Source organism: Garra rufa, chromosome 9 (genome assembly GCF_049309525.1).
Source record: "Garra rufa chromosome 9, GarRuf1.0, whole genome shotgun sequence".
Classification (NCBI taxonomy): Eukaryota; Metazoa; Chordata; class Actinopteri; order Cypriniformes; family Cyprinidae; genus Garra; species Garra rufa.
This window is the reverse complement of record NC_133369.1, coordinates 38,254,247-38,268,267: the sequence shown is the minus strand read 5'-3', so window position 1 is coordinate 38,268,267 and position 14,021 is coordinate 38,254,247. Positions and strand designations below refer to the sequence as shown.

The following is a 14,021-nucleotide window of genomic DNA, read 5'->3' as shown; positions in this document are numbered from 1 at the left end:
TTTTTTTTTTTTTTTTGTAAATATAACAACCCTGTAACCTATCAATAATATCAAGAGGCTTGAAAAGCTACAGGGTCGGCTGTACATGAATAACTGTTTAAGTACCGCTAGTTGTTTCAAACATGCAGGGGTTATGATTATGGTACCCATTTTTTCCAGCTGCTTTTTCCTGCTCCTTTTATTTTTATGACGGTGCTATAGTCTGCCATGTCTCTGGTGGCTGGTAAAAATGAAGCACCACTGTCAGTCAGAGACACAAAATGAGCTCTGGTGTTTTTCCCCAGTCTACAGTTCCCATGAATCAGCCCCAGTTGGTCAACAAGGCCAATGTCTCATGAAAATACTTCCCTTTTATTCTTCCCATTTGATTTTTAACCTCTGAGTACTATGTGTCCTTGTCCAATGTGAGTTTGCGAGCGTATGCGTAAAGTCTCTTCCAGCGTTCTCAGAACTTATGCAGGAATTCACTGGCGTGTGGGTAAGGGATCCTCGCATCCAGAAAGAGGATTTCTGGCATGCCTACATGGATTACGAAGTCTGTATACACGTAAGTGCAATAAGAACATACGCTACAGAGTGGTTAAAGCAGAGAGCAGAAACTTCCTGACCGTTCTTTATATTTCATATTCACACAGACAAACAGTTTGGCCTTCACTAAGAAGAGTTCCTGTGTGCGGCGGAGATACAGCGAGTTTGTGTGGCTAAGAAAAAAGCTGCAGGAAAATGCCTTGCTCATGTATGTAAACCATTGCATCCTGTTATTGCTATTTTCTTTGTTCAGTAACTGTGATGAGATGGTTAATGATATAAAATGTTCAATTAATATTTTAATTTAGCAAGGATGCTTTAAATTGAATAAAAGTGATGATAAAGATTTGTAATATTACACATTATTTCTATTTCAGATAAATGCTGTTCTTCTGAACTTTCTGAAAAAAATGCTGCTTAGCTGTTTTCAACATAATATTAATAAAAAAAATGCTTTTTTTGAGCAGCAAAGCAGAATATTAGAATGATTTCTGAAGGATCATGTGACTCGAGTAATTATGCTAAAAATTCAGTTTTGAAATCACAGGAATAAATTACATTTTTAAATCTATAATCAAATACAAAACAGTTATTTTAAATAGTTTTTGCTGTACTTTGGACAAAATAAATGCAGGCTTGGTGAGCAGAGGGACTTCTTAAAAAAACATTACAAATTTTACTGTTGCTGTTTTTTTCATTTACATAATTTTTTAGTTATTTTTATTATTTTATATTAATTTATTTCAAGTAATGAACTTTTTTTATTTTGCTACAGAAATTAAAAACATGATCATCATAAAAGGCATACTGAAGTTGTTGTATGAATTACTGAATTATTCAATGTATTTTTTTTAAATATATAATTAGGTGTCACACCCTGACATTTTTAAATTTAAAAACAAAAATAAATAAAAAAAACATGATAATAATAGTATAGATATATTTAAGTCATTGTATACGTGCAAATTACATTTTTAATGTATTTTTAAATAAGTTAATATGAGTGTCACAGCAATGACCCAATGTGTATCCCAATTAACACATACACAAATTAGGTCATTTAATTACAAATAACTAATTGTTGCTAATTACCAGGGTATTTTAGTACTATTTATATACTATTTTAGTATTTAATAATATGTGACCCTGGACCACAAAACCAGTCATAAGGTTAAATTTGACAAAACTGAGATTTATATATCATATGAAAGCTCAATAAATAAGCTTTCTATTGATGTATGGTTTATTATGATAGGACAATATTTGACTGAGATACATCTATTTGAAATCTGAAATCTGAGGATGCAAAAAATCAAAAAGACTGAGAAAATCACCTTTAAAGTTGTCCAAATTAGGTTCTTAACAATGCATATTACAAATCAAAAATTACATTTTGATATGTTTACAGTAGGAATTTTGCAAAAATTCTTCATGGAACATGAACTTTACTTAATTTCTTAATGATTTTTGGCATAAAAGAAAAATCAAAAATTTTGATGCAATGTATTTTTGGCTATTGCTACAAATATACCCCAGCGACTTAAGACTGGTTTTGTGGTCCAGGGTCACATATTAGTTTTTTTATATATATATATATTCATACTTTTGTTTGGACATACATTTTCACTATTAACTAACAATTAACTATTTTTTTCCTCAATAAACTCCCAATTACTGCAATTAATTATTAATGTTAATATTAATGTTAATATTAATAGTTAGTAAGGTAGTTGTTAGGTTTAGGTATTGTGTAGGATTAAGGGATCTAGAATATGGTCAGGCAGAATAAGATATTAATATGTGTTTTATGAGTACTAACAAAGTCAATATGCTTAGCAATATTCGTAATATGCTTGCTAATAACCAATTTTAATAATATGAATTGGTCCCCATACTGAAGTGTTACTATTTTATTTTATTTCAGCTTGATTTTAAAATGTAAAAATGTTTTAATAGTTGTAGTTAAGAATGACAATGCTGCTAATTACCATATTAGGCAACTGTATTGTAGACATAATGTAATTTCAGTCATTGGGCAAGTTTCTATTTGACAAATGAAAACTGAACTTCTGTTGTCTTTGAATTGCAGAACACATTTACCCAAACTTCCTCCAAAAAACCCGTTCTTCAGTCTCAACAATGCCAGAGAGATTGGAGCCCGTATGGAAGGACTGAGGAAATTTCTAGAAGAGTAAGTATTAAAATAGGCCTACAGCACAAACCGTGACTGAACGAATATGTTTAGTTTAAAAACGTGACATAACGCAGGTATTTCATCTCTCGATTCTCAAAAAAGTAACTGAAATGGTTATGGTTTCTGTGATCAGTTCCTGTATATGCTTACATCCTCAAGGGTGGTTCACAGCCCGGTGCTGCTTTCGGACAGTTGCTTACATCTCTTCCTACAGTCCCAACTAAGTGTGAAAAAAATGGAGGCCTGCGCTGAAGGCCGAAGTCACTACACTGTGTCTGAGGCCATTCACAGTTTTGGCTCAGGAAACAAACGCTTTCAATCTATGTCTGAAGGGAACATGGAGGAAGAAGAGGATGATATGCACTGTGAACCAGAGTGATTGACTGTTTTCTGCTAAATGCATAAAGACATTGCTGAGGAAGATAATATTCAACAGTGAAGATTAGAGCCCATGAGGAGGGACAATGAAACAGGAAAAAAGTCACTTGCACTTGCATACTTTCTGTACTGATGAATCTGTATTGATGAAGATAGCCTAATAAATTAAATTATTTAAACCACATTTGCACACACATTAATGTCTTTCTTGGCAATCAAATGAATGTATAAAAGCATAATGTGGCCTGTGTGGAAGACAGTTTGTTGTTAAAACTACAGATGTGCGTTGAGAGGTTTACGAGAGGGAATTTATGCTTGCGTGTGAAGTCCCTTAAACGCAATAACCCCATCCTAATAAGCAAATACAGAGCATTAGGACATTATGTGATTTAAACCCGACCTCACAGAGCTAAATCCTAATAATAATCTCTACTCAAACAATTTTATTGCCATTCTTAGCCATAAAAGATCATTGTCTGGATGTCATACAAATTGTGCCTTCTCATAAATATTTAACAATCGTGTGAGGCCAGACATGACCGGAAGATGGCGCCGCAGCTCTTCAAACTGTCCATAACTAACGGTCACATGCCTGCAAAATCGTAAACATTTCATTTCAAGAGAAAAAACCCTCAAAGCAAGCAGTATTTTCCCTTTTTCGAATCATCCACTGCTTTCACAGGCTTTGACTGGGACATCAAATCATTGAGACATTTTAGAACAGGAGGATAAAGGTATGCTCTTCTGTTGCCAAAAGCAAGCAGTGTGAAGTATACGTTAGCCATCAAAATAATAGCCGCAAGCATTATTCAATAAACTAAATTATATCTGAAATCATCAGGGCAAAAATATATTTTAGGTCACAACAAAGGTCATGGTGTGGCTGGTTAGCATGCCAGAGAGATATGGGCATACAAAACTACTGCTGCAGTCCCGCTTTAGCTACAGTTTCAGAACTAATTACATATTTAATAGAATAGATAGTATCGCTAAATCGCCTATTACATAAAATAATAGCCTGATTCTTTTCAACGCACATGCGCATTAGCAGCCTGAAGAAAACAAATTCTTTGGATGATTTGAATTCAGGAAGCATGATTTTTTATTACGTTGTAAGACTGTATTATTGTTGTAATATATTTATATAAATGAAACATTGACAACATTTCTGAGACTGTAGCACTCCGCCGTTCAAGAACGCAGGACATTTAGCTACTGGAAATAGATGAAAATTACCAGTGTTGCCAGGTTTTAAAACAAATTGCTACTCAAAACTAGCGCAAAAGTAGCTCAATCACTTTCTGAGGGGGTCCCCCATTAAAAATCGCATTAATATACGTTTTTTTTTTTTTTTTGTCAGGGTTCATCTGAGTACTTTTTCAAATAAGTAACGCCAGTTAATTTGTTTTCACATTTATTGACTGACAAGTCTCCTGTCCCTATGTTAAGAGAAATCAGTACAGAGGTGTTTATGTCTTTGCTGCTGACTTTTGATGATCCATGTTGTTCAACCATACTAATAAGCAAAAATGACTTTAGATAAACTAACATTTGTGCTTTATTGTTTTTTTATTGCTGAAGAGTGTTTAACTTTTTTATCCTGCATTCTCCTGTATAGACGTGAATTTACTTTTCCTTCAGGTTTATGCATTTCACTTTTTGGTGTGAAAGGGCTTTTACATTTGCTGACAATCGAAGTTTATATATTAAAAAACAAACAAGTAAGCCCTGTCTAGATTTACAAAGTAATGCAAAAGTAGCGTAATGCATTACTTTTTTAATAAAAAGTAAACGTAATTAGTTACTTTTTTAGGGAGTAACACAATATTGTAATGCGTTACTTTTAAAAGTAACTTTCCCCAACACTGTTTAAGAGATCCTCATCAGAACGTTCTGAGAATGTTCCCTCTTAGCTGGGTACCAATTCATTCTCTATGATAATATTTTGGCAATGTCATGCTTTCTGTTTCAGCTGTTTACAATGAAAGTCATTTACACATGAATCATTATTAAAGATATAGTTGACCCAAAAATTCGAATTCTGTCAATAAGTACTCGCCCTCATGTTGTTTCAAACCCGTAAGAACATCGTTCATCTTTGGAACACAAATTAGGATATTTCTGATGAAATCCAAAAGCTTGTCTGACCCTCCATAGACAGCAATGCAACTGAGACATTCAAGGCCCAGAAAGGTAGTAAAGACGTAGAAAAGTAGTAAAGACTATTGTTAAAATAGTCCATGTGACATCAGTGGTTCAACCTTGATTTTATGAAGCTACGAGAATGCTTTCTGTGTGCAAAGAAAACAAAAATACTTACATTATTCAATAATTTTTTCTCTTCTGGGTCAGTCTTCGACATGATTTCATGAGAGTACCATGACGCATGAATGTGATACCGCTTGTACTCGATGGGTTGGAGGCTGGAAGCAATAGAAATGGGGGTTGCTAATAGAGTGTTTTCACAATGTGTTATTATTAGGCCATATTGGTGGCACTGAACCGAACAAAACTCACACATTTTGCTCATTATTGCTGCTGAAAATGATCAATTATTGTCGTGTTTTGGGCTGTACTAATCGGTCAGAGTGAGAAAAACATTTGGAGTACTAAAGACTGCCAAAAGTTGAAAGGAGAAAAGTGCAAAAAACTGTCTAAGGAACAACATGTGTGTTTGCTCTTATCATCTTGATTAATACTGCTTGTACGTATCTTTACCACCTATTAATTTTAGTTTTCTCAAAATATTATGCCCTTTCCTGCTTACTAAGTCCTTTTCTATATGATTTAGGGGCTTCCACACATTTTGTCCGTGGTTTAGACATCATAAATTAGCAGAACAACATATTCAGTAGTACATTAACCGTGCAATTCATGCTGTTGTTTACGTCCCAGTATCGCCAATATTGCCGCGCATCCGCGTAACTGACCAAATTGTGACATAAGTGCAAACCCTCCATAATATGGTGCTAATGGTATTTCACGGATTTCATTATTATTATTAGATTATTATCAATTATACTACGGGCCGTTGAATGCTTGAATCTGATTGGCTGACGAACGTTCTAATGGTGTGCATTATTTTCAGGAAAACGCACAGCGAACGTAGTTTCTAGGCAGCACTTATCCATATTACATTTCTACATCACTTCGCCACAAGATTTCAATTATTTCAAAGGTCCTTACAGCCTAAAACGGCAAAATAACCAAAACCCACAACGACATTGGCCAAACAAATAAGCACAGTAAACAATAGGATAAAAACGACAGATTATTTCCATGTTTTTTTCCACAAAATTACGTTTTATTATGTATAGAAAGCACATACTCTATTTCTACCACTCTCTCACACACATACAGTTTGCACACAAGTTAGCATATGTGCTAATGTTGTTAGCACTGATCTGACGATTAACAACTTTAAAACTACATGACAGTTCTCATACGCAAGGTAACAACAACATGGTCTTGAAGAAAATGAACTTAAAGTTTCATTATTAGAAGAGACGATGCCGCCAACCACTTTTGAGAGACGCACAGACTGAGAGAGGTCATTCATAAGCTTTATATCTCTCTCCCTTTTCATCTGTCTGCTTGTCTGTTGGTCTGTCTAAACTTCATTAATAATTGCATTATTTTCATAGAATTCTTATACTACGGTGCTATTGTGAGTAGGATTAATTTCTTACACAGCTCATCCAATACCCTCGTTACTAATTCCAAAACGTCATTTTAGACCTAGCAACGGCATTTGAGCGTTTGATAGCAAACTAATGCAGTTAATGATGAAGTTTTCTAAGAATTCAAAAGCCCGTCGTCAATTATTTCTTACTTGTGACTGGGTTTATTTTAGGTGGATCTGGCAATGCCAGTGGAAAACCTGTTTGGAAACCATAATTTTCCGCAAATCTATCTGATCACTCTATAGGCACAGAAATTACACACTTCATCTTAAAGAAACAGTCACGCTGACACTTTCACTGCAAAGACATTCCCTCGCCCCATCTTACTTATACCTCTCACACTGCAGGCAAAGGCTCATATGTGCAGAGTCGCCAACAGGTTGAAATGTTCCTCTAATCGCCTGCCCCCTGAACATCACTCGCCACGGCTCCCTTAAGAACCCTGACGGCCAGCTGCTGCTGTCTCTCTAACGATGGAGACCGTCTTAATAGGCTCTGCACACACTCAGCTGCCTGATCACAGTGCTGGCAGTACCGGGCCTGAGACTCCCACCGGACGCACAAATACCAGTAAAAGAGACTGGAGGTGTGTATGCGTCAAACAGACAAGCCGCTCTAACGGCTGTATTGGGGCAACACCATGTTGACAGGCAGAGTCCCAGTGCAGGCTGCTGTGTTGGTTAATGTCAGCGGCCTGTCATTCTGTCCACCTTCCGAGATGACGTGCTTGGCCCTTGCTGTGACATCTTCATGAGGTGTATTATTTATTCAGCAGGCCAGTCAGAACAACTGACATTTGAATTATACTGTAACATCTAAAGCATCTGTTTTTCCGTGAGTTCCTTCAGGCTGTTTACTTTAGTTGTGAATCATGTCTGGTAGAAAATAAAAAATAATAACTAACACTGTCTCCTAAACAGATGTGATGCAAGCAAGTAATGAAAGTCTGGGCTTTAAAATAAAAGAGCCGATCGCTTGGTCCTTACAAATTTTGTTTAAAAAAAATTAATTTTGATTTGAAATATGTTATTGTAATGTGAGTTTTGCAAGCAGCTTGCAATTCTATCTATCTATCAGTAGGCTATTTCAAAGGCAAGTAATTATGTAATGACATAAAAATGTAAGTTCAGCCAATTGTATTTAATGAATATTTAAACTATAATACATTTACATGAACATGGAATTGAGTAAAAAAAAATATTCATTCAGTTCACATTTCTTTTTATTTCTGTAATAAGTGCAATTTTTAAGTGCAAAAATGTCGGATTGCACAAGGCTGTTTGATTGCTGTAGTGACTAATTAACACAAAATTCCATTGCTTTATTGTATCATGTGCAGTTAGCACCCATTGTAATAATAACAACTCTATTTTACTCAAATCAGTCCTATTTCCAAAAAAGTGTTTATTATTGAACTCTAAGCCTTGTACACCATCTGTAAAGACTGCTTCTACAGAGCGCTAAAGGAAGCTATGCTATGCTAATGTCATATGCCGTTAGCTAGAACACGTCTGACACATTTGCTACATTAATTAGATTACTGTGTCGTCCAGAGGTGAGGGTGATATTCATTATAAATTCATAATCGGGGAAACAAAGGGCTCCCGGCTGCATGACTGACAGGTAAAGTCACCTTTGGACCTCCTCTACTCAGCATAGACCAGCGAGGGCGGCAGGGAGCACACCAAATTGGGGTTGAGAGGACACACTGCTGAAGCTGTCTTATTAAACCACACAGGGTTTGCCGAGTTGCCTGTGATGTGTGAGAGAGAGAGAGAGAAAGAAAGAGAGGGAGAGAGATAGAAATTGTGGCTGTGAAGGCAGAGAGCACAGTGGGCAGGAGTGTACCGTATGCATTACCCCTCCCGTCACTTTCACACATGGCGGTAATGAAGCTGTCATGGTCCAGCATGTGGACATGGTTGATATTCAAATGAGAGCGCCGTTCACCTGCTGAAGACAGACCAGTCCAATTATGGGTTTAGGGCCAAGACCAGGTCCAGGAATAGGGCAGATACACTATTTCACTGCTGTTATTTCCAGTCTGGAAAACATTTTTCAGGAAATCTAGAAAACTAACTATGTTAAAACATCGGATGCCCATTTTCCACAAGTTGGAATGTTTCTTTAGGGTCTTCATGAAATGGCTTTGGTTAAAATTCCTCAATGGTCATGTAAAACAACACCTTTTTACCTTGTCAAAAACAGCTCTGTTCATAGTGACCGCATGTCTCTTTAAATGATAATGAGCTACTGCTCACTCCACCCCTCTCTTCCATTTTGTGTATTCGGTAGCACATTACCATCAAAAACGAAACTAATCCACTGCATTCTCAGTGGCTCTGATGTCGGGAGGAACTGAAGACTCTTATGATTAGATTTTTTACATCTAAATACAACTGGCTGAGGGTGGAAATATACTAATATGGGACAGTATGATGTTCAAAACAGTTGGTAATTGAGATGGTTTAGGTTTTTGGGGGGTTTAGAAAACACACTGCTAAGACACATTTATATGCAAACACAATGTAAAAGTGAATTTTGCATCCGATGTCCATTTTAAATGTCTTGCCATTGATATTGAATATTCTTTGGTAAAACAGCAAGTTATTCTTTAATCAACCCAGGCTCATTGAAAAACATGCTTCTATATACATTTCTGCAGCACCGTAATTACATACCTTACTACATTTTTTTCTGACAGTTTCAAAGTGAAATGTCACGATTTTGTGACCATGGCACATTTTTATTAAGTTGGTACAGGCACATATTGCTTCGGTTTTCTTGCGCTGCTTGAGGTACGTATTGTGGCTGTTCAGAATTCAAATATACGGAGAGTGTCGCTTAAAGGTTAAAGGGGTCATCAGATGCCCATTTTCCACAAGTTGATATGATTCTTTAGGGTCTTAATGAGAAGTCTATAACATATTTTGGTTAAAGTTTCTCAATGGTAGTGTAAAAAAAAAACACTCTTTTTACCTTGTCAAAATCAGCCCTTTTTAGAGCAAGCTATTCTGTTGCATGTTCCTTTAAATGCTAATGAGCTCTGCTCGCCCCGCCCCCTCTGCTGTAGGATGACCAGCTGTAATGTTTACTTTAGCTGCATTTAGCTGCGAAACTTGCTAACTAGCACATTACGGAAGGCCATTTACATAGATGCACTAAAAAACACTTATACTCACTTCTGCTGTGGGTGAAGCTGCATCATGAATGATTTGCATGAACATAAACGCATATGTAGATCATGATCAGTGCTGTCCTTTCAAAAATGAAAGCAACGTTAATCCCTAATCAGATGTCGGGAGTGAATGATTACTCCTATGTTCATTATTACATCCAACAACAGAACACCTCAATCGTTAACTCTCTGAGTCATCTGAGTCAACACAATGACGGTCGGAGACGGACTGTTTCAGCTCGGTGAGGGCGGGTCTAAGGTAAGGCGTTCATGTCAATTAACTATCGTGGGAGCGGCCTCAATTGGTGTGTTGTGTGTTGAATTGAACTTAGGATGCAGAATCCTTGGGTATGAATCTTGTGAAAAATGTGACTCACGATGAAAGAGCTGAAAGATGAGAGATTGAAAAACAAACTAAAAAGGCATGCTTGCGATTTTTACGTCACATTCGCTTTTGTTCATACTCTCGGGTAGGTTTAGGTGTAGTGCAGATGGTATGTTATTTTAAAACATCACAGCACTATAGTTATAGCGCCACATAATGGACATTTCAAGTCAGAACTACTTGACATACAAAACCAACGTCAAATAAACATACCATATCTATGTTCAACTGTTCTGGGGGGAAAAACAAACACTATTTTAGTGTCTTTCAGTGGACATTTCACATTGAATATGTCACATAACGTACAAGGCAGGAAGCATTTCACGTTTTGTGAAAAGTTCCCACTTGTACGTTTTCATCATGAGATTAGGTTGTGAAATATTGTTAGTAGTATTCAGTTACTGGTGTGATCTAAAAATGGCAGCCTCCTTGAGATGCCTTACTACATTTTAAATAAAATAGCTTTTTCTAGATCACTGATATGACTGTCATCTCATGTGAGTGTACATCTCTGTTAAAAGTATTTCTTTTCTTTTTTTCTTTCCTTTTATTCATTGACAATTCATTTCTTTAAAACTTTTTAATGAGGAAGAAATGACTGATTGCTTCTTTTAGGAATAGTCAATGCCAGACCCAATGGGCCTCTTTTGCTGTCTTCTAAATGAGACGAGTATTGTGACAGTAAATTTCTTTTTAGCCATGCAGCATACAGCTAATAGGAAGCCATTTCAGATGCTGCTATTGACTTCAGCGCTATACTATAGTGCTCCACTCTGAGAGGGCTATTGACTAGTCTGTAATTGTCTGTTTCCCTCTTCTACAGACTGTTAACCTTGAGCTGCCACAGGGGGAAGAGGAGCAGGAATGGCCATGGCTGTCAGTCCCGCTCCGCTGTCATGACGGCACTAAAAACTGAGCAGACCTTCACCTTCAGTTTGAAGCGAACACTGTCTTACATCTGATGCCAGTGTTTTCAACAAGAGGTCCTCCACAGGGTCTGCTGTTCTAAAACAGAATTTTCAAGATTGAAAAAAAGCATGACATTTTTGAACGAACTGTTGATCTGTTAAGAATTTTTCTGTGTATCAATGTTAGTTTACGTTTTCATAGTTCCATCTAATTGATCAGATTGGGAGTTTGTGTTAATTAATTGATTACAATTGTTACGATACGTGCTGGACTGACGAGACGAGAGACGAGGTAAACAATAAACATTAATATTTAATATAATCTTCAGATAAGCAGGCTGGAACACTCAGGAACAGGCAAGAGAATCCACACACTAATACAACATTTAACGACCGACCTTGAACTCAAGAAACGGACAGACTTATAAAGACACACTAATCATTAGACACAGGTGACGGGGATCAGGGCTGACGAGGGAAAAACCAAATCACACAGAATCAACAGGGGGAGACAATGGGCGAAACCAAAGACATAAACAGACAGAACTGTGACATTACGCCCCCCTCCGAATAGGCGCGTCCTCGCGCCGTAGAAAAAGAAAAACAAAACAGAAAAGAGGGGCGAAGAAAACAGAAAATGTCCATGGAGGCTTCGGCGGAGGACGCCACCCCAGGAGGGGGACCAAAACAAAAGTCCAGGTGACAGAACAGACAGTCCAGAGGGGCGACGACGGAGGGAGGAGCCAGGGAGGACATGGGTGGGGCTTAAGGCAGGAGGAACCGACCCAGACCGCAGCCATGATGACGGCCCACTGTGGAGCCGACGGAGGGAGGAACCATGGTGGACGAAGGCGTGCCGACTCCATGGGGCCGACTGACAGAGGCGGAGCAGATGGAGAAGGAGCCCGAGGCGAAGACAGAGAGCCGATGATCCGGGGTGACGCCGAGGATCCGGAGGGCCAAGGTGGAACAGGCTCTGGCGCCCGAGGCGGAGGCGGAGTCCCGGAGATCCGCAGCGGAGCCGGAGCGACAGAGGATGGAGGCTGTGCCCGCAGGAAGGACGAGTCCCAAGGGGCCGGTGGGACGGCGCGACGAGGCACAGCCGGAGGAGTAGAGTCCTGAGGAGCCGATGGGGTGACGACTGACCAGGGCGGAGCCAGAAAGACGATGGAGCCCGGTGGAGCTGGTGGATCGACGGGCGACGGTGAAGAGGAGGGCGTCGAGAGCCGTGGTGGAACCGCGGGGTCGAAGGGCTGAGGCGGAGTCCTGGACTCGGAGGCTGGAGGCGGAGCTGAGGGATCCTCCAGCCGAGACGCCGATGGAAGCTGGCAGTCCCGCGGCGAGCCCACTGCACAGGTGGTGGGCTGAGGGTGAGCTGGGGGACTGACTGCTGACCTGGGAGACTTTGGGCGGCTGGGCGGAACCAGCGGGGACTCAGGACGGCTGGGCGGAACCAGCGGGGACTCAGGACGGCTGGGCGGAACCAGCGGGGACTCAGGACGGCTGGGCGGAACCAGCGGGGACTCAGGACGGCTGGGCGGAACCAGCGGGGACCAGGCAGATTCAGACAGACGAGGGCGGGTGGGAGGGAAGTCTATGCAGGTCAGTGGCTCAGAGAAAAAGTCTATTAAGTCACATGAGTTATCTTGGGCAAGATCCGAGAAGAAGTCTATTAAATCCCCAGAATTAGATCCAAGCTCACCCTCAGCGGTGGTGCAGTGGGCAGGGCTCTCTGTAGCCCTCTCTTGCTCCACGTCATACTCCACCGTCGCGGATGTTGCAGTCGGCTCTCGCACCTGGTCCGATGGGTCCGGCTCTGGCTCTGTCGCTCTCGGCTCTGGCTCCCCATCGTCGGTGGGCTCGGGCTGTAACTCAGCGTGTCGGGGTGATGATTGGCTGGGTTCTGGGTCGTGAGTGGGGCTGACGTCCTCCTCGACGACGCCGACAGTCCAGGAAGATTGGCAGGACGCCAACACCCACTCGATGTAGTCCGGCAGGCTCTCTTGAGGACCCTCCCCGGATAGCAGCGCCTTGGTGGTGGGATTCAGTCCTAGGTGATAGTAGATGCATAGGCTGCTATCCGGGAAGTGGGAATGTTCTGCCAGGGAGATGAACTCACGTGTATGGTCCTCAAGAGAGCGTTCCTCCTGCCTCAGGAGGATGAGACGAACAGTAGGGTCCATAATGAATCAAACAAAAATAAACTAAACACTGAGGGAAAAAAGACGGGAAAATAAACGCAGGGGAAAGTGCCGGGTAAACTGTTTCGGTCGGTCGTTCCTGTTACGATACGTGCTGGACTGACGAGACGAGAGACGAGGTAAACAATAAACATTAATATTTAATATAATCTTCAGATAAGCAGGCTGGAACACTCAGGAACAGGCAAGAGAATCCACACACTAATACAACATTTAACGACCGACCTTGAACTCAAGAAACGGACAGACTTATAAAGACACACTAATCATTAGACACAGGTGACGGGGATCAGGGCTGACGAGGGAAAAACCAAATCACACAGAATCAACAGGGGGAGACAATGGGCGAAACCAAAGACATAAACAGACAGAACTGTGACAACAATGAAGTACTGGTAGAGTTGGGGTACTCGGACTTGTACTCGGACTCGAGTCCGGTCTCGAGTTCAATTTTTAGCGGACTCGGACTTGTCACGGACTTGGATGCATTTTGACTCGGACTCAAGCTTTTCGGACTCGGGAATAATTGCCGAGTCCAGCCGAGTCCAGGGACAGTTGATGGGAAA

General features: G+C 40.0%; 1 protein-coding gene across 1 annotated transcript; it reads left to right on the top strand.

Annotated features, from left to right (window-relative positions):
- The first annotated feature begins 414 nt into the window (after nt 1-414).
- On the top strand, nt 415-3,284 carry snx10b (sorting nexin 10b). Its single transcript, XM_073847956.1, has 4 exons — nt 415-547; nt 636-736; nt 2,618-2,719; nt 2,882-3,284. Exons 1-4 carry the CDS (start codon nt 455-457, stop codon nt 3,099-3,101), a joined length of 516 nt encoding a protein of 171 aa, XP_073704057.1. The 5' UTR covers nt 415-454; the 3' UTR covers nt 3,102-3,284.
- Nucleotides 3,285-14,021: the final 10,737 nt, after the last annotated feature.

What these genes read in the sequence shown, in the direction of transcription:
- snx10b (XM_073847956.1), top strand. Translation starts at nt 455, where the DNA reads ATGCAGGAATTCACTGGCGTGTGGGTAAGGGATCCTCGCATCCAGAAA. An exon ending in ATTACGAAGTCTGTATACAC is followed by an intron (nt 548 to 635) that starts GTAAGTGCAATA and finishes ATATTCACACAG; the next exon opens with ACAAACAGTTTGGCCTTCAC. An exon ending in CTGAGGAAATTTCTAGAAGA is followed by an intron (nt 2,720 to 2,881) that starts GTAAGTATTAAA and finishes TACATCCTCAAG; the next exon opens with GGTGGTTCACAGCCCGGTGC.